Source organism: Meles meles, chromosome 3 (assembly GCF_922984935.1).
Source record: "Meles meles chromosome 3, mMelMel3.1 paternal haplotype, whole genome shotgun sequence".
Classification (NCBI taxonomy): domain Eukaryota; kingdom Metazoa; phylum Chordata; class Mammalia; order Carnivora; family Mustelidae; genus Meles; species Meles meles.
In genome coordinates, this window is record NC_060068.1 from 33,355,353 (window position 1) to 33,380,884 (window position 25,532).

At 41.2% G+C, this 25,532-nt stretch overlaps 1 protein-coding gene across 2 annotated transcripts; it reads left to right on the plus strand.

Moving 5' to 3' along the window:
* The first annotated feature begins 954 nt into the window (after positions 1-954).
* LOC123938984 (T-cell-specific guanine nucleotide triphosphate-binding protein 2-like) lies at positions 955-23,850 on the plus strand. 2 transcript variants are annotated; one of them, XM_046000814.1, is made up of 3 exons: positions 955-1,140; positions 16,318-16,407; positions 22,225-23,850. In XM_046000814.1, the coding sequence occupies exons 2-3, from the start codon at positions 16,368-16,370 to the stop codon at positions 23,502-23,504; spliced, it is 1,320 nt and encodes a 439-aa protein (XP_045856770.1). In that variant the 5' UTR covers positions 955-1,140; positions 16,318-16,367; the 3' UTR covers positions 23,505-23,850. The 2 variants fall into 2 exon arrangements, with proteins under 2 accessions (XP_045856770.1, XP_045856771.1); XM_046000815.1 differs by lacking the exon at positions 16,318-16,407.
* Positions 23,851-25,532: the final 1,682 nt, after the last annotated feature.

The following is a 25,532-nucleotide window of genomic DNA, read 5'->3' on the forward strand; positions in this document are numbered from 1 at the left end:
ATCATTTTTTAACCTATTTACCATCACAGTGAGATGTCCAGTACATCAAATTCCATAATAACATTTTAACCTGAACTTTTGATACAGAAGTGTATAATCCTACATCTCAGGCTGATTTCATGTATGTTCAGAGTGATCTGGTAGATAATCAGCTCACTTCAGGGGCCCAGTTGAAACAGGGTCCCCTACTTCTCCACCATCTTGTCCCACTCCTGGATGTAACTTTAGAGTCAAAATGATTCTCTTGTAAACAGCTTATGGGTAGATCCTGTCTTTTTATCCCATCTGCAACCCTGTGCCATTTCATTGGAGCATTTAGGCTGTTCTCATTGAGAGTGATTATTGGAAGATATGATTTTATTGCCATCATGTTGCCTGTGAAGTCCTTCTTTCTATAGATTGTCACTGTAATTTCTGGTCTATATTACTCTTGGTGTTTTTCTTTTTTTATAGAACCCCCTTAATATTTTTTGCAGGGCTGGCTTGGTGGTCACATATTCTTTTAGTTTCTGCCAGTCTTGGAAATTCCTTATCTCTCTAGCCATTTTGAATGACAGCCTTGCTAGATAAAGTATCCTTGGCTGCATGTTCTTCTCATTTAGTATCCTGAATGTGTCTTTCCGCTGTTTCTGGCTTGCCAGGTCTCTGTGGACAGGTGTGACATTATTCTTATATTCCTCCCTCTGTGTATAAGCCGGGGATCCTGTGCTCTCTTCTCACTCACAATGCCAAAAATACACAATAACAATAAGCATGGTGGCTTTCACTTTCCATTCTCAGATATGGCTCTGTTTCTCAGAAAAGGAGCCCTCAGAACTTAAGTTTCATTTTCTGTTCTTGGAAATGCAGAGCTCTACACTGATGGCTGCTTCTCAACTACTGGCCAGATTCCTTTGAGGGTGGAGCAGTGGACAGAGATTATTTAAATCCTGCCTGTTCCTCACGGGCATTGTACATATTTAATCTCTGCAGTGACCACAGCAGCACACAGGGCCTGTTCCAGTGCAAGGCCAGTCTGTGCAACAGAGTGTTTCTGTTGTGGGCTACAGGGAGCACTTCAACCAGGCTCAGCACTTCGTGTGTTGTCAGGGGACACACTCAGAGCTCAACTCTGACACTGGAAGTCTCCTTCAGGAGCTGGTAAGCAAGAAACCACTGTGGATTGAGTACAGATCAAAAAATAGAATTACAGATCTATAGGTCTGAGGTTAGGATAGTCTGCAAAATTGATTTGGGGTGCTGTGGACATGGAATTCTGAGGGGCAGGATGTTTGGTAGATGCCTGTAAGTCAGAGTTTTTAACTACTTGGGACATTTTCAGAGGGTGGTTGGAGAACAAACCTTATTACTGTGAACTGCAGAAGGATCATGTGAATGTCTGGGGTGTCAATGGAAAGGGCTTTTCCCCCAAGAACTTCTAGATCAGACACCCCCCATCTCATACCTAAATACTTTCCCTGGGGAGACAATGCATGCATTATCTGTTAAAACAAAGTTCAAGTGAACAAATTTTAAAGAGCTATTGGATTTATTAAATGATTCATGAATCTAGCAAATAAGAAGGAGGTTCACTGAGCTGTAGGAATGGAAATGTTTTTAAAGGAAAAGAAGAAGGAAAAAGAAAGAAATTATTAACTAAGAATCACTTGTTTTAGTCGAGATTGCCCTCCTAAGGGGAAGGGGAAGGGTCTATCAGCAAATTTCCCATCGTTGATCAGGAAATTTGTACACTGACTGGTTAAATTATACATGCCCAGGGGAGTGAAACTGTAGTTAGGTTAGGTATTTGGTCTTGGTTTAATGAGTCCAGGCCTTAACTTAAGTGGCTTCTATGGCCCTGTGACTATGTGGCCCCTGTGGAACTTCTTTTTCACAATTTCCCTACTTTGATCAGATGCTCAGCTTAACTTAGAGATTGGTGCCAACTTGAGCTACTGTTCATTTGTTCTCACAGCTGTTGTTGATTCTCTCCATGGTATTCACATGTCGTGATGTTCTTCCTTAATCTCCACAAAATTCACTGGTGATGACTTTCAGGTACACAGTTTTGGTATCAGTCATCCCCTACATTCATTTTCTGAAGTTCCAGTCTCAGGGAGATTACTTGCTTGGTGGTTAGCATGTCTGAACATGCATTTAAAAATTTTTAAGAACACAAATGGTACCTGGCAGATTATTATTATTTTTATCAACAGATAGTTTTCAAAGGTTGGAGTGTACTTTGAAGCCATGGTACCCAGGACCCAAACACTCAAAACTGAATAATTCAAAGAAAGACTCCACTGAAGAATCATCTTTTCAAGCTAAGTGGCTTGTTCAGTGCTCATATGTAGTTGTGTTTCAATTTCCCCAAAAGTGTTAATCCGGATGCAGCAGGTGGTGTTGGTCACAGTATAGACAATTCTTACTCAGTTAAAAGATAATCAGAGTCTGTCTTATTGTCAATAAAATCTTTGGCTAGAGAGTCTAAGGATCTTTGCTGGGTAGCTATGCTCTTAGCAATGAATTCTGTATTATATTTGGGAGTTAAGGACAGGTTCCTAATCAAATTGTCCTGTAAATTTAATTGTTAACCAGGAAGCATAGCTCTGTCAAGGGAAGCAAATCCTGGGTCAAGAATGTGTCCTGGTTAGTCTTTTTTAACTCAGTGATGTAAATCCAAGGGAGCCAACCAATGTGATGTCATATTTCACTTGAGAAAATTTAGGGACATGATTAGATTTTTCTCTTAGCCTAAAATAAAAGGTTGTTTTACATTCTTCAGTTTATTCCCCCTTCTGAGCAACTGGCTCAGACATATAGCTAAGGGCATTATTTCTCCAAGACTATGTCAGAGTAAAGAAAAGGAGAAAAAGGAGAAAGGGATTCACATTTAGTTAAAATATGAGGACTTGATCTGCTTTCTCGGGTGAAGGCTGTCTACTTCAATATTGGCTATTTATCTTCCTCAGTTTGACTTAGAGGTCCCTAGCATCTGTGAAGGACAATATGTCAGGTAAAGCCTTCTTTAGCAGTGAAATGCATACCCATGATTCAACACCTTCTAGTTTTGTAGTAATTTCAGTGGTTGGGAGCACTTGGTAAGATTCCTTTTGATCAAGTTCAAAAGCTGTATTTTTTTTGATGAGAGTTCCAGAATACCCAGTCACCAGACTCTAGACAATGACCAACAGTATCCTTTGAATTGAGATCTTGGAAGACATCTTTAACCTATTGATGACAGGCTAGATGGTAAAACACTAAATATTTTCCCATAGTTGGTCATACTAGCACGAGACAACAAGGGATCTCCAGAAGATTGTGTACCAGTAGACATTGGTCTGCCAGTGACTATGTTGTGTGAGGTGAGTTTACATTGTCCAAAGAGGGTACCTCAGAGTGTCAGCAAGTCCAAAGGCAATACCTTAGGGCACGGATGTCTGGTATTTTTTGCTAGTTTAAAAATTTTAAGTTTGAGGATCCCATTAGATCTCACAAAGTTGCCTGACGATTGAGGGTGATAGGGCCAGTGATGATTCCAAGAAGTTTGCAAGGTTTTTGTTAAAGGTGGTATAATTTGTCCAATGAAATGGCTGCCTCAATCACTAGAGATTATGGAAGGTATACCCATCTGGGAAATACGTTCTCTATCAGTTTCTGTGCCACTGTGAAGACATCAGCTTTGTAGCAGGGGAAATTTTCAGCCTAAATGAAAAATACACATATTGATAACCTGAACTAGGTGGCAATTAGATAAAGTTGAACTTCAGGTGTTCAAAAATACCAAAAGAGGAGGTATGAGGCCTCTGGGTTTTCAGGGAAACTGATAGGCAGCAATAAACACTGATGGAAATGCATTTACTTTACACCCAATAAAACACGATTCCTGACTTGGGATTATATTATAAAGCTGCAATGATCAAGATAATTCAATACTTATGGCACTCTCCTTAGATAAATTGTTCAAGCCATATTGTACTGCACAGTAACAGTGAAGGATGTAGATATTGGGGGGGGGGGTGAAGGAACAGGGCCGGCTTTGTCATATTGTCAAGTGATTGACCTTATAAGAGCAAGGGAGTTAGAAGGACTGGGGAACAGGGTGTCAGGGGTATTATCAGATTTGGTAACCCAAACCTGGATGTCAGATCCACACCCAACTCCCTGCAAAGGCATTTAGATCACAAACAGCAAGCCTCTGCAAAAATGTTTGATACTTTGTCAAAAATTTAAATAGAAAATGAAAAATCCTATCATCTATAACATGGGTGTACCATGAAAGCATTATGCTAAGTAAAATAAATCAGACAGACAAATACTGCATGATCTAACTGATGTGTGGAATCTAAAAATAATAAAATAAAATAAGTTCATCGAAAAAAAGACCAGACTTGTGGAGAGGTGGAAGCACAAGTTAAGAAGGAGGAAATTGGAGGAAGTGATCAAAGATACAAGATTTCAGTTATAAGAGAAGTACTAGGGAGGTAATATATAACCTGATGACTATAGATAATGTCCCCATTTGATTTATCAGAACATTGTTAAGGCAATATATCTTAAGAGTTCTCATCACAAGAAGAACTGTTCTCTTTTTTCTTCTCTCTTTTCCTCTTATTGAGATGATGGGTGTTAGCTGAACCTATTGTTGTAACCGCACAGTATACTTCACAGTATATATAAATCAGATCATCATGCTATATGTCTTAAACTCATACAATGATATATACCCATTCTTCTTCAATAAAACTAATAAAACAATTTAAACAGAGTTACCCAATGACCCAGCAATTCCATTGCTAGGTATATACCCAAGAGTGGTGAAAACATACATCTAGGTAAAACCTGCATGCAAATGTTCACAGCAGCATTATTACAATAACCCCTCAGATGGAATTAACACAGTTGTCCACCCACTGTTCAATAGATAAAGAAAAGTGGTCTATCCATATAAGAGATCATTATTGGGCAAGGTAAAAAAATAAAAATAAAGTACAAATAAAAAATTTTAAAAAAAAGTACTGATACCTGCCACAACATGGATGAACCCCAAAACATTATGCTCAGTGAAAGCAGACAGCCCATTGGACTATGCATTCTGTGATTCCATTCATAGGAAATGTCCAGAAAAGGCAAATCCTTGGCTACAGAAAATATATTGCGGGTTTCCTAGATCTGAAGAGCAAATGGTATGAGGGAAAGAGAGATGGCAGTCAAGAGGTACAACATATCTTTTGAAGCACTGGGCGTTATAAACAAACAATGAGTCATGGAACACCATATCAAAAACTAATGATGTACTGTATGGTGACTAAAATAACACAATTTTTAAAAGGATATCTTTTGCATAAGGAAAATACTCTAAATTTGATTATGATGTGTGTACAACTTTGTGAATATATTCAAAGCTACTGAAAACTTTAAAGGCATGAATCATAGAATGTGTAAATTATGTTTCAATATTCATTGAAAAGAAAACCAGTAGAGGTGCTCATTTAGGAGATGTGCACATGCTAGGGGTTCAGAGGAGACCACTGAGGAATGTTCTGCAGCTGTTTTGCCAGTAGTCTGCTCCTAAGCAAGTTATAGACAGAGGGGACTTGAACAAAAGAACATCATGAGGGTCATTCAGTCAGGAGCCAGGCAGGTATAGGTACTTCTCCACCCAGACTGTTAAGTAGGATGTCCCACTGGGGAAGTCTGTAGGGTAGAAGTAAGCCTTTGCCAACTTTCCGTACCCTTCAATCCTGAGGACCCACATATCCTCACTGCATATATCTTCAAGAATAATTTATTTTTAACAACAGTGAAAATTGCATTTTCTACTGCATGAGGGCTTCCCTTCCAGACCTATCAGTGGGTTCTCCTGATGTTGCTGGAGATCGACCTCACATCCAACTCCTCAGATTTCGGCCTCAGAAGGACCTCAGTCCAGTGGTGCAGCTTCTTGATCATCTCCACCTACCCCCGCCTGCTTGTCTTTCCACAGCTGGGTCCTGATTGTATCACTGTCCCCCAGACTATGATGCTTTCATCCAACATGAGCCCTGAATTCACACACAATGAGGAAACTGCCAAGACTCCCAACTGAGTTTGCAGACAACTCAGCCCCAGGGCATTGTGAACATTTTCACATTGGAAACCGAGTCCCAGTGTTTTATCCTGTGAAGCAGGGAAGCTAGGCTACCACTTCACAGGACTTTACTGAAAGTTTTATTGTATGGTCCAGGTGAAGCTCTGGGCAGGCCCACCAGCAACCCCTTGGTGAATTCTCTCTGGTCTTCATAGGACCTCTGAGGAAGACTTTCCTCTCATTCTTCTTACTCCCTCCAACTCTTACCACAGTGCATGAAGATTCTGATCTGTGAGTCTGTCTGGGCTGGATCTTCTGCACGCCTGTTCTTGATTAATCTTCCTCAAGCTCTATTAGTTAAGCATTATTATTTCTGGTTACAAATGAAGACATAGTCTCACAGACAAGAAACAAGCTTTGAATTACAAAGCAATGATGGTAGATGATGGAGATCCAAGCAATGATGGAGATCCAAGACTTAAACCCACAGTTTGATTCTCTGTTTCTATCTAGACAGGAGGGGACAAGGGATCCTAGTTAATGCTGAATCTCCAGCCCCAGTGATGACTGGATGCTGATGCTACTTCTGGGGACCTGCGTCTACTTATAGTTATCAACTACCATTTACCCCTCCCTAGATGCACCCCAAATTAGTAAATTTTGGGAAAGAATGGAAATCACAGTACCATCTCTGTTCCCACGCTCACTCCACATTAAAGAAAATACACTGATTGGCAAGTGTGAGGGAAAATCCTACGAAGTGTCCCCACTTCTCAGGACTTTTTCAGGGAACTTGACCCTTCCTTGGGAGATAGAGATGCCTAAAGAAATGATCAGAGGATGCAGGGATTTCAGAGGGAAAGAAGCTCATGAAATATGATGTAATCACATCTCATCTGCTTTGAGACCAGAATCCACTGAGGCCTTTGCCCACAAAGACTGAAGTGTTCTCCACCAGGATCCCCTGTGACAAACTTGAAGTCCAATAGGTCAGCAAGAATGGTGTCTCCTCCTGCATGGAGTGGAGGTGCCCTGAGCCCAGTGAGGGAGTGAATGACATGGTGGTGAGGAAGAACATGTACGGATAATGCTGAATAAAAGATAAAAGATGGAGTCCTAGCCTGGGTTAGGCTGGAGGAATATTCTGGAATAAGAATACTTAAGAGTAGCCCTCCCTTATCCTTGTGCTCAAAGCTTTCTTTATGACCTCTCTTGACCATTCTTAGTAATACCCTGGGTTCTTGTTTATGGGGTACATAGAGTTTCTAGGAGACCTGAACTGCCATCATGACTCTACGGAGACAATCTCCTGGATGAGTTCCAGGCTCACTGATTTGGTTGTATGAAGGGGTTTCTTCTGTCCCTGAGCATACTGTGTATTCTTTTTTTTTATTCCTTTATTTGTTTATTTACAGCATAACAGTGTTCATTGTTTTGGCATCACACCCAGTGCTCCATGCAGTACGTGCCCTCCCTATTACCCACCACCTGGTTCCTCAACCTCCCACCCCACCCCACCCCACCCCACCCCACCCCCACCGCCCCTTCAAAACCCTCTGGTTGTTTTTCAGAGTCCATAGTCTCCCATGGTTCATCTCCCCTTCCAGTTTCCCTCAACTCCCTCTCCTCTCCATCTCCCCATGTCCTCCATGTTATTTGTTATGCTCCACAAATAAGTGAGACCATATGATACTTGACTCTCTCTGCTTGACTTATTTCGCTCAGCATAATTTCTTCCAGTCCCGTCCATGTTGCTACAAAAGTTGGGTATTCATCCTTTCTAATGGAGGCATAATACTCCATGGTGTATATGGACCACATCTTCCTTATCCATTCATCTGTTGAAGGGCATCTTGGTTCTTTCCACAGTTTGGCGACCGTGGCCATTGCTGCTATAAACATTGGGGTACAGATGGCCCTTCTTTTCACTACATCTGTATCTTTGGGGTAAATACCCAGCAGTGCAATTGCAGGGTCATAGGGAAGCTCTATTCTTAATTTCTTGAGGAGTCTCCACACTGTTCTCCAAAGTGGCTGCACTAACTTGCAATCCCAACAGTGGAAGAGGGTTCCCCTTTCTCCACATCCTCTCCAACACACGTTGTTTCCTGTCTTGCTAATTTTGGCCATTCTAATTGGTGTCAGGTGGTATCTCAATGTTGTTTTAATTTGAATCTCCCTGATAGCTAGTGATGATGAACATTTTTTCATGTGTCTGACAGCCATTTGTATGTCTTCATTGGAGAAGTGTCTGTTCATATCTTCTGCCCATTTTTCGATATGATTATCTGTTTTGTGTGTGTTGAGTTTGAGAAGTTCTTTATAGATCCTGGATATCAACCTTTTGTCTGTATTGTCATTTGCAAATATCTTCTCCCATTCCGTGGGTTGGCTCTTTGTTTTGTTGACTGTTTCCTTTGCTGTGCAGAAGCTTTTGATCTTGATGAAGTCCCAAAAGTTCATTTTTGCTTTTGTTTCCTTGGCCTTTGGAGACATATCTTGAAAGAAGTTGCTGTGGCTGATATCGAAGAGGTTACTGCCTATGGTCTCCTCTAGGATTCTGAAAGATTCCTGTCTCACGTTGAGGTCTTTTATCCATTTCGAGTTTATCTTTGTGTAGGGTGTAAGAGAATGGTCGAGTTTCATTCTTCTACATATCGCTGTCCAGTTTTCCCAGCACCATTTATTGAAGAGACTGTCTTTTTTCCATTGAATATTTTTTCCTGTTTTGTCGAAGATTATTTCACCATAGAGTTGAGGGTCCATATCTGGGCTCTCCACTCTATTCCACTGGTCTATGTGTCTGTTTTTATGCGAGTACCACGCTGTCTTGGTGATCACAGCTTTGTAGTGAAGCTTGAAATCAGGTAACGTCATGCCGCCAGTTTTGTTTTTGTTTTTCAAAATTTCCTTACCAATTCGGAGTCTCTTCTGATTCCATACAAATTTTAGGATTATTTGCTCCAGCTCTTTGAAAAATATCGGTGGAATTTTGATCGGAATGGCATTAAAAGTATAGATTGCTCTAGACAGTATAGACATTTTAACAATGTTTATTCTTCCAATCCAAGAGCATGGAACAGTCTTCCATCTTTTTGTGTCTTCTTCAATTTCTTTCATGAGTGTTCTGTAGTTCCTCGAGTACAGGTCCTTTACCTCTTTGGTTAGGTTTATTCCCAGGTATCTTATGGTTCTTGGTGCTCTAGTAAATGGAATCGATTCTCTAATTTCCCTTTCTCTATTTTCATTGTTAGTGTATAAGAAAGCCACTGATTTCTGTACATTGACTTTGTATCCTGCCACATTACTGAATTGCTGTATGAGTTCTAGTAGTTTGGGGGTGGAGTCTTTGGGGTTTTCCATATAAAGAATCATGTCATCTGCGAAGAGAGAGAGTTTGACTTCTTCCTTGCCAATTTGGATACCTTTTATTTCTCTTTGTTGTCTGATTGCCGTTGCTAGAACTTCTAATACTATGTTGAACAAGAGTGGTGAGAGTGGGCATCCTTGTCGTGCTCCTGATCTCAACGGGAAGGCTGCAAGCTTTTTCCCATTGAGGATGATATTTGCTGTGGGTCTTTCATAGATCGATTTTATGAAGTTCAGGAATGTTCCCTCTATCCCTATACTTTGAAGCGTTTTCATCAGGAACAGATGCTGGATTTTGTCAAATGCTTTTTCTGCATCAATTGAGAGGACCATGTGGTTCTTCTCTCTTCTCTTATTGATTTGTTCTATCACATTGATTGATTTGCGAATGTTGAACCAACCTTGCAACCCAGGGATGAATCCCACCTGGTCATGGTGGATCATCTTTTGAATGTGCTGCTGGATCCTGTTTGCTAGGATCTTGTTGAGAATCTTTGCATCCATATTCATCAGTGATATTGTTTGAAATTCTCCTTTTTGGTAGGGTCTTTGCCTGGTTTGGGGATCAGGCTGATGCTGGCTTCATAAAAAGAGTCTGGAAGTTTTCCTTCTGCTTCAATTTTTTGGAACAGCTTCAGGAGAATTGGTGTTATTTCTTCTTTGAAAGTTTGGTAGAATTCCCCAGGGAATCCGTCAGGTCCTGGGCTCTTGTTTTTTGGGAGGTTTTTGATCACTGCTTCAATCTCGTTACTAGATATTGGTCTATTCAGGTTGTCAATTTCTTCCTGATTCAATTTTGGGAGTTTGTAGTTTTCCAGGAATGCATCCATTTCATCTAGGTTGCTTAGCTTATTGGCATATAACTGTTGGTAATAATTTCTGATGATTGTTTCTATTTCCTTGGTGTTAGTTGTGATCTCTCCCTTTTCATTCATCATTTTATTAATTTGGGCTTTCTCTGTTTTCTTTTGGATTAGTGTGGCCAATGGTTTATCGATCTTATTGATTCTTTCAAAAAACCAGCTTCTAGTTTCATTGATACGTTCTACTGTATCTCTGGTTTCAACCTCATTGATCTCTGCTCTAATCTTGATTATTTCCCTTCTTGCGTGTGGAGTTGGTTTGATGTGTTGTTGATTCTCCAGTTCTTTAAGGTGTAGAGACAGCTGGTGTATTCTGGATTTTTCAATGTTTTTGAGGGAGGCTTGGATGGCTATGTATTTCCCCCTTAGAGCCGCCTTTGCTGTATCCCATAGGTTTTGGACCGAGGTGTCTTCATTCTCATTGGTTTTCATGAATTGTTTAAGTTCGTCTTTGATCTCCTGGTTGATCCAAGCATTCTTAAGCAAGGTGGTCTTTAGCTTCCAGGTGTTTGAGTTCCTTCTGAACTTTTCCTTGTGATTGAGCTCCAGTTTCAAAGCATTGTGATCGGAGAATATGCAGGGAATAATGTCAGTCTTTTGGTACCGGTTGAGTCCTGCTTTGTGACCCAGTATGTGGTCTATTCTGGAGAAGGTTCCATGTGCACTTGAGAAGAATGAATATTCTGTTGTTTTAGGGTGGAATGTTTTGTATACGTCGATGAGGTCCATCTGGTCCAATGTTTCATTCAATGCTCTTATTTCTTTATTAATTTTCTGCTTCGATGATCTGTCTATTTCTGAGAGAGGCGTATTAAGATCTCCTACTATTATTGTATTCCTATCAATATGACTCTTTATCTTGATTAATAGTTTTCTTATGTAATTGGGTGCCCCCATATTGGGGGCATAGATATTCACAATTGTTAGATCGTCTTGGCGGATAGTCCCTTTAAGAATTATGTAGTGTCCTTCTGTATCTCTGACTACAGTCTTTAGTTTAAAATCTAATTTATCTGATAGGAGAATCGCTACTCCAGCCTTCTTTTGAAGCCCATTGGCATGAAAGATGCTTCTCCATCCCTTCACTTTCAGTCTGGGTGTATCCTTAGGTTCAAAATGGGTCTCTTGTAGACAACATATGGATGGGTCCTGTCGTTTTATCCAATCTGCAACCCTGTGTCGTTTTATGGGCGCATTTAGGCCATTCACGTTGAGAGTGATTATTGAGAGATAGGTTTTTATTGACTTCGTGTTGCCTTTGAAGTCTTTCTGTCTATAGATTCTTTCTGTATTTCTGTTCAATGATATTCTTAGGATTTTTCCTCTCTTAAAGGACCCCCCTTAATATTTCCTGCAGTGTCGGCTTGGTGGTTGCCTAGTCTTTTAAGCCTTGCCGGTCTTGGAAACTCTTTATCTCTCCATCCATTTTAAATGTCAGTCTTGCTGGATAGAGTATTCTTGGTTGCATGTTCTTCTCATTTAGTACTCTGAATATATTTTGCCAGCCCTTCCTGGCTTTCCAGGCCTCTGTGGAAAGGTCTGACGTTATTCTAATGGGCTTTCCTCTGTATGTAAGAAGCTTCTTTGTCCTAGCTGCTTTTAAGAGGGTCTCTCTTGAAACAAAATTCCCCATTCTAACGATAAGGTGCCGTGAAGACTTTTGAGAATCAAAAATCTTGGGAGGAAATCTTTCTGCCTCTAGTACATGAACGTTGTTTCCATTTGTGAGATTGGGAAAATTTTCATAGACAACTTCTTCCACTATATCTTCTAGACTTCTTTCTTTTTCTTCCCCTTCAGGGATTCCAATAATTCTGACGTTGGAACGTTTCATGGCATCGTTTATTTCCCTGATTCTGTTTTCGTGGCTTCTGAGCTGTTTGTTCCAGGCTTCCTCCTGATCCTTTCTCTCTATCTCTTTGTCCTCCAGATCACTAATTCTATCTTCTGTCTCAGTTACCCTAGCTTTTAGAGAATTTAGATTGGATTGGAACTCATTGAGAGCATTTTGAACATCATCCCTGGTGGCTTTCAGTTCTGCCCTAACATTGTGAACATCATCCCTGGTGGCTTTCAGTTCTGCCCTAATCAATTCTGTTTGGTCATCCATGGCTTTCTCCAGCCTAGCTATTGCCTGGATAATTGTTAGTCTGAATTCCTTTTCTGACATATTGTCTATGTCAATAGCCATTAGCTCTGTTGCAGAAGGCCCATCCTCTGTATTTTTCTTCTGTTGGGTATTCCTCCTCCTAGTCATTTTGGTAAGAGATGACTAAACAGATGCAGCTGGAGTTATCGATTGTGGTGCAGTCAATGTGCACCCTGGAACGCTTCTGTGCAATCAGGGTTCCCCACCCAAATGAGAGAAAAAAGCAAAGAAAAAGAAATAGAGAAGAAGAAAGAAAAAAAAGGGGGAAATAAAAAAGGAAAAAAAAAGAGAGAGAGAGATAGGAAAAAAAGGGAAGATACAAGAGAAGGCTCAGCCCAAATGGGCCACAAGGTAAGATTTGTGGAGTATACAAACAAAAACAGACAGACAAAAAGAGTGATAAAAGTATATGACAAGAGAAAAAAATATGTATATATAAGCAAAAAAAAAAAAAAAGGGAAGAACCTCATCAGAAAACACCCCAAGTATAAGGTTTATATATTATCAGGACAAACACAAATTCACAGAAACACTGACAGAAGGAAAAATTGGGAGAATGGTTATAGATTCTCAGTGTGGGTGAGGAAGTTTATTTTGATTCTTCCTGAAGGTATCTTGATGTTTTTGTTAAGGGACTCAACTTTCCTAAGTTACAGGGGGATTAGAAACTGGTTTGCCTATAGGGGTAGCATTGATTGGGGAAAGGGGATTACCTTGAAGTTTAACTCTATATGTATAGTAGAAAATAAAAATTAAACAAGAATAAACTAGACTAAACTAAGTTAAAATTAAAAAAGAATTAAAAAAATAGAAAAACAAAAGAAAAACACGGGTGTATGTATCAAAAAGTTCAGGTTAGAAGGTTATTAAAGAATTTGATGTACTGGACATCTCGGTGTGATGGTAAATAGGTTAAAAAATTATCTGTATGTATAAAAAAAAAAGAACCAGAATATTGGTAAAGAGTTAAAAATAAAAGTTGTATTTATGAAGTAATGGTGATTGTTCTCTTGTAGTCTTTTTTTTTTTTTCTTCCTTCCTGGTTGGTTTTCTGGGGGAGGGGCCTGCCACGTGGGTTTTCAGACAATGATGTTCCCTGAGTTAGGTCCTCCCGCTCCCCTCAAGGGGGTGAGCTCTGAGGAAACTGTTTTTTTCAGCCTTTTGTTCTCTGGGGGTTTTTATGTTCTTTCATCTGCTTTCTCTCGCCTTGACAGCTTTTGATGGTTTTTGGAGGTTTAGAGGAGAGCGAACTGCACCCCGACCTCCCTCTCAGAGAGAAGCCCCAGAATGTTTTGGAAAAGCTGCTGGCTGAGTCGGTTCTGAGTCACTGTCCCTGGGGATGCGCTCCTTGTTGTACCCAAAACCAGGGCAGTGGTGGCTGTCTAGGCAGCTCCAGACCGCCAGAGAGGTTTGGAGCAGAGATCACCCACTGAGGTTTTCCCGCTGTCCCGGGCTGGGAATGTCTGGTTTTTCCGGATGCCAGAGCTCCAGGCTAGCGCCTATGAGCACGTATTCCGAGGGAGGGTGTGGGACGCGCGCGTTTCAGGATTGCTATCTGGCCAGGCTCCCAGCCCCTCACGGGAGCCAGACCCCACTCGTTCTCGGGGGCGCTGGCGTTCAGGAGCACTGGCGGCTCAGGGACCGAGGCCTGATTTCTCTGCCGCACTCTCTCTGGCTCAGCGCCAGGGGAGGCTGTCCTGGGTCGGGGGACTTAGGTCCCTGACCCTAACTGCCCAGGTTCCCACTATTACCCCCCCCCCCCGCGATCCTTTGCTCCTTGTTTTTTTGAGTGCTTTCAACCAGACTCCAAGTTAATGCTGGTCCCCAGATGCAGAGCACTCTCGTGTTGGGGTATTACTTTCCAATTGGTCACCTCTGGTGGCTCCCTCCCCCTTTTGTTTATCTTCGGATATCAGTCCGACACTCCCAGTCTGCTTTACCTGCCACTGGCGTCTTCTGCTCCGGTAGAGATCCAGACGTGTATAATTCTGATCTCAGGCTGATTTCATGGGTGGTCGGAGTTCTTTGGTAGGTAATCAGCTCACTTTAGGGTACAGGTTGAAATGGTGCCTCCTCCTACTTCCCCGGCATCTTGACCCCCCTCACTGTGTATTCTTCTTGCCTATAAGTTTGACCCTAGTATGGGATGGGTAAGGCTGGATGACCTTATTCATGGTCCTGTGGGGCCCAGGCCAGCCAGAATATAAGACCTGGCCTAGAGCCCTTGAATTCTTTTCCTGGTTTGTCTAAATCCCATCACAACATCTCACCTTGATTTCTCATGTGCTAGATCAACTGAAAACAACCCTGTCTCTTCAAAAAGTTAAAGTCCAAGACAGTAATGTCTCATCCCGTATTAGAGGCTTGATATCATGAAAATACACAGGCAGATCTTGCACTTGCAGTAAATAATTCCCTAGACTCTACCTGGTGCCCTCAGTGCCCAGCAGGTATAGGACATATTTATGCTAGATGAATGGAGCATGATATACCATTGTACTCCTTTCACTTAGTTGTTGATGGGTAAATTAATCTTCCTTCCTAAATCTGTCACCTGAAATGCTGAATCCAGCTCATACACACCCTCATACACACATATGTATGTATACATACATACCCAAGGAAGTAGAGGGTGGGGAAGGGTATAACCCCTTCTATCCAGGATGGGAATGGCAGCTTAGCATATACCTACCCCTTTTCAGACCATTTCTGTGACTATGTCTGACCCAAACATGGTTTTTGCACATGTCCACTCACCTGAACCCAGGTTGGACCCCGATCCTGTCCCCTGATACCTGTTCATTTTGTCCCTCCCCTGCACCTAGTACTAGACAACCCTACTCATGAGACTTTTTAAGACAGTACTGTGCCCATGTGACATTGCCAGGTCAGGGTGGGAGATAGGTAACTCTGGGAGAGTTTGCAGAGTCTTCCAGGAGTGGTCCATGTGCAGATATTGCTGTGTGTTAGCCTCCAAGACATGGACACAGAGGTTGAGGAGAGGCTGTCAAAAATCATCCCAGGGAGCAAGTGGCCCCCCAAGCTCCCAACTTGCAGATCCTTCTCATGTTACATCTATGATCTCCTCTATCTGAACACGGTTTGAGGGTCCCTGAGTAAAGAAACATAGGCCTTTAGAGAGGGAGCTTAGAGAGCAGATTCAACTATCGAGGGAAGTTTTTCTTGCAAGAGAACCAGACCCTGCGAGCAGAGCTTTCAGTCTTCTGAAAGAGACCAGTCATAAAAGATGCATTTCACATAGGAATTAAGTACACACTCAACACACAGGCATGCATGCAAATGCATACACCTGAATAATGATTTGACCAACAGTTTGCCTACCCTTCATTTTGATCTACTGCATCTATTCCAATGGGTAACTTTTTTTTTCACTTTTTTAAAATTTCTTTTCAGCGTAACAGTATTCATTGTTTTTGCACCACACCCAGTGCTCCATGCAATACGTGCCCTCCCTATTATCCACCACCTGGTTCCCACCCCCTGCCCCTTCAAAACCCTCAGGTTGTTTTTCAGTGTCCATAGTCTCTCATGGTTCATCTTCCCTTCCAATTTCCTTCAACTCCAATGGGTAATTTTTTGAACTTTTGTTATAATACACCAAACAGATTTCATGACGTAAGGAGCTCAAGTCAGACGCTGTCATCTGTCCTGTTGTTTTCACACTTTACCCAGGCAGAACAGAATCACTCCAGCCCCTTGTTCAGAGCAGTGACCTCAGGAGAATGGTGTCTGCATTTCCCAGGGAGTATAGGTCTCTGGATTGTTCATGTGCCAGGGGCTCCAGGGACACTACACCAGACTCAGCACTTTTTGTTTTAGTAGAAACATAAAAAATCTCTGACATCAGAAATCTCCTTTCTCTCCAGGGCTGGTGAGTGAGCAAATAGCGTACTTGCAATGATGACATACTGACTTAATGCTTGGAGGATTGACGTGCAAGTCTGACTCATTGAAGGGTAAGATTTCATCCAGCTGTTCATGCCCTCCAATTTGGAGAAAAGAATACCACAGTCTGAAGATGCTTCTTTTTCTTCTTTTTTTATCAGAAAGTTTTAAGAAAATTTGGAATAAGCAGGATGTTTAATGGGTGTCTCCATTGGAAACTATCCCATCCTTTTTTTTTTTTTTTCAGCTAACAGTATTCATTGTTTTTGTACCACACCCAGTGCTCCATGCAATATGTGCCCTCCCTATTACACACCACCTGTTTCCCCAAACTCCCACCCCCTCCCCCTTCAAAACCCTCAGGTTGTTTTTCAGAGTCCGTACTCTCTCATGGTTAATGTCCCCTTCCAGTTTCCCTGAACTCCCTTCTCTTCTCGATCTCCCCATGTCCTCCATGTTCTTTGTTATGCTCCACAAATAAGTGAAACCATATGATACTTGACTCTCTCTGCTTGACTTATTTCACTCAGCATAATCCCCTCCAGTCCCGTCCATGTTGCTACAAAAGTTCAGTATTCATACTTTCTGATGGAGGCATAATACTCCATCGTGTATATGGGCCACATCTTCCTTATCCATTCATCCGTTGAAGGGCATCTTGGTTCATTCCACAGTTTGGCGACCGTGGCCATTGCTGCTATAAACATTGGGGTACAGAAGGCTCTTCTTTTCACTACGTCTGTGTCTTTGGGGTAAATACCCAGCAGTGCAATTGCAGGGTCATAGGGAATCTCTATTTTTAATTTCTTGAGGAATCTCCACACTGTTCTCCAAAGTGGCTGCACCAACTTGCATTCCCACCAACAGTGGAAGAGGGTTCCCCTTTCTCCACATCCTCTCCAACACACGTTGTTTCCTGTCTTGCTAATTTTGGCCATTCTAACTGGTGTCAGGTGATATCTCAATGTGGTTTTAATTTGAATCTCCCTGATAGCTAGTGATGATGAACATTTTTTCATGTGTCTGATAGCCATTTGTATGTCTTCATTGGAGAAGTGTCTGTTCATATCTTCTGCCCATTTTTCGATATGATTATCTGTTTTGTGTGTGTTGAGTTTGAGAAGTTCTTTATAGATCCTGGATATCAACCTTTTGTCTGTACTGTCATTTGCAAATATCTTCTCCCATTCTGTGGGTTGCCTTTTTGTTTTGTTGACTGTTTCCATTGCTGTGCAGAAGCTTTTGATCTTGATGAAGTCCCAAAAGTTCATTTTTGCTTTTGTTTCCTTGGCCTTTGGAGACATATCTTGAAAGAAATTGCTGTGACTGATATTGAAGAGGTTACTGCCTATGTTCCCCTCTAGGATTCTGTGGATTCCTGTCTCACGTTGAGGTCTTTTATCCATTTCGAGTTTATCTTTGTGTATGGTGTAAGAGAATGGTCGAGTTTCATTCTTCTACATATCGTTGTCCAGTTTTCCCAGCACCATTTATTGAAGAGACTGTCTTTTTTCCATTGTATATTTTTTCCTGTTTTGTTGAAGATTATTTGACCATAGAGCTGATAGTCCATATCTGGGCTCTCTACTCTGTTCCACTGGTCTATGTGTCTGTTTTTATGCCAGTACCATGCTGTCTTGGTGATCACAGCTTTGTAGTAAAGCTTGAAATCGGGTAACATGATGCCGCCAGTATTGTTTTTGTTTTTCAACATTTCCTTAGCAATTCAGGGACTCTTCTGATTCCATACAAATTTTAGAATTATTTGCTCCAACTCTTTGAAGAATACCAGTGGAATTGTGATCGGAATGGCATTAACAGTATAGATTACTCTAGGCAGTATAGACATTTTAACAATGTGTAGGCTTCTGATCCAAGAGCATGAAATGGTCTTCCATCTTTTTGTGTCTTCCTTAATTTCTTTCATGAGTGTTCTGTAGTTCCTTGAGTACAGATCCTTTACCTCTTTGGTTAGGTTTATTACCAGGTATCTTATGGTTCTTGGTGCTATAATAAATGGAATTGATTCTCTCATTTCCCTTTCTGTATTTTCATTGTTAGTGTATAAGAAAGCCACTGATTTCTGTACATTGACTTTGTATCCTGCCACGTTACTGAATTGCTGTATGAGTTCTAGTAGTTTGGGGGTGGAGTCTTTGGGGTTTTCCATATAAAGAATCATGTCATCTGCAAAGAGAGAGAGTTTGACTTCTTCATTGCCAATTGGATACCTTTTATTTCTCTTTGTTTTCTCATTGCCGTTGCTAGGACTTCTAATACTATGTTGAACAAGAGTGGTGAGGGTGGGCATCCTTGTCGTGTTCCTGATCTCAACGGGAAGGCTGCAAGCTTTTTCCCATTGAGGATGATATTTGCTGTGGGTCTTTCATAGATCGATTTTATGAAGTTCAGGAATGTTCCCTCTATCCCTATACTTTGAAGCGTTTTCATCAGGAACAGATGCTGGATTTTGTCAAATGCTTTTTACTGCATCATTTGAGAGGACCATGTAGTTCTTCTGTCTTCTCTTATTGATTTCTTCTATCACATTGATTGATTTGTGAATGTTGAACCATCCTTGTAACCCAGGGATGAATCCCACCTGGTCATGGTGGATAATCTTTTGAATGTGCTGCTGGATCCTGTTTGCTAGGATCTTGTTGAGAATCTTTGCATCCATATTCATCAGTGATATTGGTCTGAAATTCTCCTTTTTGGTAGGGTCTTTACCTGGTTTGGGGATCAGGGTGATGCTGGCTTCATAAAAAGAGTCTGGACGTTTTCCTTCTGCTTCAAGTTTTTGAAACAGCTTCAGGAGATTTGGTGTTATTTCTTCTTTGAAAGTTTGGTAGAATTCCCCAGGGAATCCATCAGGTCCTGGGCTCTTGTTTTTTGGGAGGTTTTTGATCACTGCTTCAATCTTGTTACTAGATATCGGTCTATTCAGGTTGTCAATTTCTTCCTGGTTCAATTTTGGGAGTTTGTAGCTTTCCAGGAATGCATCCATTTCATCTAGGTTGCTTAGTGTATTGGCATATAACTGTTGGTAATAATTTCTGATGATTGTTTCTATTTCCTTGGTGTAAGTTGTGATCTCTCCTTTTTCATTCATAATTTCATGAATTTGGGCTTTTTCTCTTTTCTTTTGGATTACTGTGGCCAATGGTTTATTGATCTTATTGATTCTTTCAAAAAACTAGCTTCTAGTTTCATTGATACGTTCTACTGTATCTCTGGTTTCAACCTCATTGATCTCTGCTCTAATCTTGATTATTTCCCTTCTTGCATGTGAAATTGGTTTGATTTGTTATTGATTCTCCAGTTCTTTAAGGTGTAGAGAGAGCTGGTGTATTCTGATCTCAGGCCAATTTCATGGGTGATTGGAGTTCTTTGGTAGGTTATCAGCTCACTTAAGGGTACAGGTTGAAAAGGCCCCTCCTCCTACTTCCCCGCCATCTTGTCTTCCCAAAACTATCCCATCTTTAAAGGCAATCTCGCCTTTCATACAATAGAGCTACTTCAAAACTCAATGAGTTTTAATAATTTGTAGCATTGTAGAATAATTCTTTTGTTGGGAATTTATTCCCATCCATCCAGGCTATAACAAAACACCACAGACTGGGTTGCTTATGAACAGAAGTATACTTCTCATACTTCTCAAGTATAGGAATACCCAGATCAAGGCATCTTTGTTTCAGCATTTGGTGAGAGCTCACTTCCAAGGTGGACATGGCAGAATGGGCAGCTAGGTCTCCGAAGTCTCTAAATCTTGAGTCTCTGAAGCACTAATCCATTCATGATCATTCTGCCCTCATGCTAAGATACCATTCACAAATCTGCTGATTAATACCAGGGCTTTGAGCTTGTGAAATTAAGTGGAGGACACAAACAAACAGCTCCCAGCAGTCATAGAGATAAAAATCTGTCTGGGGAGATTCAGAGTCAAGAGTACTAACCATTACAGTATGGAGCTGCCATCGTCTGTGGAAGTTCAATTGACTTCCCACTCTCACCCGAGAATATAGCAACTTGTCCTGTTTCAGTATTCTTGAAATATAATTTTCTCTTTTGGGGATTCCCCATTTAACAAGTTATATCATCGGGGCACCTGAGTGGCTCAGTGGGTTGAGGCCTCTGCCTTCGGCTCAGGTCATGATCTCAGGGTCTTGGAATTGAGCCCCGCATCGGGCTCTCTGCTCAGCGGGGAGCCTGCTCCCCCCTCTCTCTCTGCCTGCGTCTCTGCCTGCTTGTGATCTCTTTCTGTCAAATAAATAAATAAAAATTTAAAAAACAAGTAATATCATCTTCATAAGTAAGCTGATAAATAAAGTCTTTAACACACATTTATTTTATATATTTTTGGGGAATCATGATTCTCCCTCTTCTGAAAATTTTCCTTGCAGGACTTGCAAGATGGGGATAAGCATTGAGCACATCCTTACTGGTAAAAGTATATGGTAGTCCCATAAGACACAACTGTGTAGGTATAAATATTTTTAAAATCACAATTTCCTCTCTCGTAGTAAATGATAAAAATTCCTTGAATTGCCATGATTTAATCAGATATCTATACTTCAAGTCTGTGCAGAATTGAATAGCGAAGATTAGAGCTCATATCTATTTCCTCTGCCACTTCCTGTTACATGATCTAAATATCACCCAAATTCTCTCATGAGGTGAGACAAATGGACATTAAGCTGCCATGAGGCAATTATTACCATAAGGACTAAGAGCTTGGCTATCCCTCTTATGGCACATACATCCTGGTGGGCTTTTCTCTGGCCCCTGCCTCTCCCAAAAGATAAGTCCTGACCATATTTGTTGCAAGGGATGGGAGGCGAATTATGTCTACAACTCTTCTGTGCTTCCCAATGCATTGGCCTGACTGATTCTTTCTGCAGAATGGAAGTGTGTTGGGCTCTGTATTGAAATTTTAGGAAAAGCAGAATGTCTGCAATAGTTTCTCATTGTTGTGTAATAAATTAACACAGATTTAACAGCTTAAGACACAACCCCAGATTTATTGGCTTCTAGTTCCAGAGAGAGTTATCCAAAATGAAATCTTAAAGGAGCTAAAATCAAGATGTCAGTGGGTGATGGGTATTAAGAAGTGTACTTGTTGTGATGAGAATAGAGTATTATATGTAATGATGAATCACTAAATTCTACTCTGGAAACTAATATTACACTTTATGTTCACTAACCCTAATTTAAATTAAAAACTTGAAAGTAAGCCCAATGCGGGACTCGATCCCAGGACCCTGAGATCATGACCCGAGCTGAAGGCAGCGGCTAAAACAAATAAAATCAAGGTGTCAGCAAGGTTGCTTCCTTCTGTAGGCTCCGAGAGACAATCTATTTCTTTGTCTTCTCCAGCTTTGGAACCTGCCTGAATTCCTTATCTTGTGACCCTTCTTATATCTTTCTGGATCTTCACTTCTATCTCTGCCTCCATCACACCATCTCCTTTTCTTCATTTGGCCTTGCTTCCTTCTTATAAGGTTCACTGTGATTATATTGAGCCCGTTTGGATTAGCCAAGAAAATCTTTTCATCTAAAGATCCTGAACTTCTTCATACCAGCAAAATGCCTTTTGCTATGCAAGGTCACACATTCACAGACTCCGAGGTTCAGGATGTGAAAACTTTGAGTACTGTTACTCTCTATTCCACAGATCCTGACTCTTGTGACATAGGAAACATAATAGTAGACAAGTAGCTTCTACTGTAGCATGAAAACAAAATTCATCAGGAAAAGTAAATCAGAGTAACATTAATAAATGTGAGAGAATGGGAATGGGCTGTTGTGACCTGTGTGTTTCCTCACCTGACATTGTGTCTGTTCTGCTGCTCCATTTGTCTTCCTAATTCAATTTCCTTTTCCCACAGACGTTCCACAGTTAGCCAGCATGGATCAGTTCCTATATGACTTCCTGGGAGGAAAGAATTGTCAGCAGTTGGCCACCAACTTTATCCCTCACTACACCACATTAATCAGTAAGGTAGGGGGAATCCTCTCTCAAGAAAACCTTGATAGAATTCAAGCAACCCTTAAAGAGGCCAAGCTAAAAGATGTGGCTGACATAATTGAGGAATCACTTGTGGCAGCAGAGAATGCTCCACTGGATGTGGCTGTGATTGGAGAATCTGGCACTGGGAAGTCCAGTTTCATCAATGCCCTGCGAGGACTTAGTTATGAAGAGGAGGGTTCTGCAAGGGTTGGCGTTGTGGAGACTACCAAGAAGAGAACACCCTATCAACATCCCAGATATCCCAATGTGACCTTCTGGGACCTGCCTGGAACGGGAACCCCCAATTTCCAACCACATGAATATCTAGAAAGGGTGGAATTTGCTACCTATGACTTCTTCATCATGATTTCTTCCTCTCGGTTTAGCCTCAATGATGCTTTGCTGGCCAAAAGTATCAAAGAGATAGGCAAGAAGTTCTACTTTGTTAGAACCAAGGTGGACAATGATTTATATAATGAAGAGAAACGCAAACCCACATCTTTCAAAAGGGAGAGAGTGCTTCAGCAGATACGAGACAACTGCCTGGCTAACCTCAGCCACACTGGAGTGCCTGAGCCATGCATCTTCTTGGTCTCCAACTTTGATCTGGATGACTTTGATTTCCCAGCACTGGAAGAGACCCTGCTGAAGGAGCTCCCTGTTCATAAGCGCTACACCTTTGCGCTTCTGTTGCCCAATTTGTCCGATGCTTCCATTGAGATGAAGAGAGCTTTGCTCAAGGAGAAGATCTGGCTGGATGCCCTAAAATCATCTGCTTTGAGCTTCATCCCCTTCATGGCCTGCTTTAATGGCTTTGATTTTCCCCAGCAGGAAAAGTGCTTGAAACATTACCAGAGCCATTTTGGTTTGGATGAGAAGTCACTCAAAGGGACTGCAGAGAAGCTGAACATGTCTTTGGAGGATATCAAGAGTTTCACCAAATCCTTGAATTTCCGGTTCCTTATGCAGGATGACAACATAGCAGATAAGGCCATGAACTGTGCTGAAAGCTATTGTTCAATAAATGGAGGCCTGCCATCCACCATCTTCCAGTTTTTTAAAATCTACTTTCTACGTTTGAAATTTATCGATACAGTGGCTGATGATGCTAAAATTCTCTTGAATAAGACTTTAGAGAGCTTAAGCCTCAGAAAATGACACAGAGATGGCTCAGAATGCCAAAAAAAAAAAAAAAAAAACAAAAAAATGGGCCTCAGGCCTTGTGTTTTGTAAGTGGGATCCTCTTCGACCCACCAACAAGGCCAGATCTTTCCTAAAGTGGAGAGAAAGTCTCTTCATTGGACAAAAGCATTGCTCCATATTGATACTCCACTGCCATCAAAAAGGGATTTAACAATGACCTATCTCTTTCTTCATTCTTTCAGCTATTTTTCTGAAATCATGTTATAAAATGCATTCTATGGTTTTCATTAATTTCTATGTGTTATGAAGTAGTTTACATTTGCTCCATTTACTCAGATAATAAACATTTGGTAACAATCAAGATAACTGTTGTTCACTGGCTTTTCATGAATGATTTTCTCCAGTCATCAGATCAATGCCCTTCTCACCAGAGTAAGGGCAATCCACAACTATAGGCACATATCTAAGTGAATAATTTAGTGTGTACTGGAACACTATAGCAGGAAGGAAGGAAATTGAAAGAGGACTGGAAAATGTTCCAGGATGTCATATTTTCAGATACTACAGGGGAACAGAGGGAAGGGAACAAAGTCAGGATTTATCTTTCTAAGACTTTACAACATTAGATGAGATGAGAGACCTGTGAACAGGAAACAGTGAGGGATAGGAGGTATGAGAGAGTGAAGTTGAGTTAGGAATGAGACTGGAAAGCAAAGATGAATTCAATTAGACAAGCTGGAGGAATAATGTGCTTCACTTTCACCCAAATTTCCACATCAGACTTGTGAAATGGGACCAGAAAAATCAACAATACCTGCTTCAAGGCTCAAAGATAAGAACCCTGCTCTTATTATAACTGAGATTTTTCCACATCTTCCCCATCACTGGTGTAAGATAGATATTTTATGGTGTAACAGGTATACATGGAGGAGGTTGCCCTCAGATGCCTTATTACTCTGAAGGCTCACCCCAGAGAACTGAGAGCACAGATGTAAAGAGGAGAGCACTACTAGCCCACAATGTCCTAACTACTGCTTGCTCCCCCACTGCTCAGTAGAGGTCTGCAGGAGGGCAGAAATGAGTCAGAAAGGGAGAAAGTGAATGATTGTGCTACTTCATGCATAATGCATATGTGAAATATTCAAAGGGAAGGCACTCTTGACCCTCCTGTATGGCCACATTGCATTTAACAATTTTTGTTCCTTAGATTTTCATACATGTTCCCAGTGCAGAATCAACACTAGCAAGATCTAGGCTGCTTACTTTCTTGCCACCAAATCCCATGTATTCTTATAAAGAGCATGGACAGTAAGCAAATACTCCATCTTTCTCATCTCATCAACGAGATGTGGCTGATACTGGTCTTATACAACCTTCCCCTCCTCCAGAAGTCATGACCTTTTCAAGATCCCTGGGCCTTTTATTTCCAACTTAGTGGTCTTTTTTTTTTAAGATTTTATTTATTTATTTATTTGATAGACAGTGGTGAAGTCGTGATGACAAGTAGGTGAAGAGGCAGGCAGAGAGTGAGGAAGGAAAGCAGGCACCCTGCTTCACAGAAAGCCCAACACAGGGTCCAATCCTAGGACCCTGGACCACGACCTGAGCTGAAGGCAGAAGCTTTAACCCACTGAGCCACCGAGGCACCCCCCAATTTAGCTGTGTCAAATTAAGACAGAAAAAGACAAATTCAAAGGGTCCATATGGGTCCTTTGGGGAAGACACTTGTGAAAAGATGAGAGCTACAAATACATACATCTGTGGGGTTTATTTTAAAGTACACTTTTTTTTTCAGATGAGACAAGAAAATGAATCTTTCACTGTAGGAAAGAACTCAGAAGTCAGAGAATAAGTTTTAGTGCTTTGGTTTTATCAGACTCATCCTAAGGTTAATAAGAGTGTTCATGTGCCTGGCTGGCATATATAAAAGACCTAAAGATTCCCCTGGCAGTACAAAGTGTGAAAGAGGGAACTATTGAGAGGGTAGAGGGGTGTTAGGGTCTGGGAGGAGGAGGAGATAGAGCTGTGAGGTGTCTGCAATCC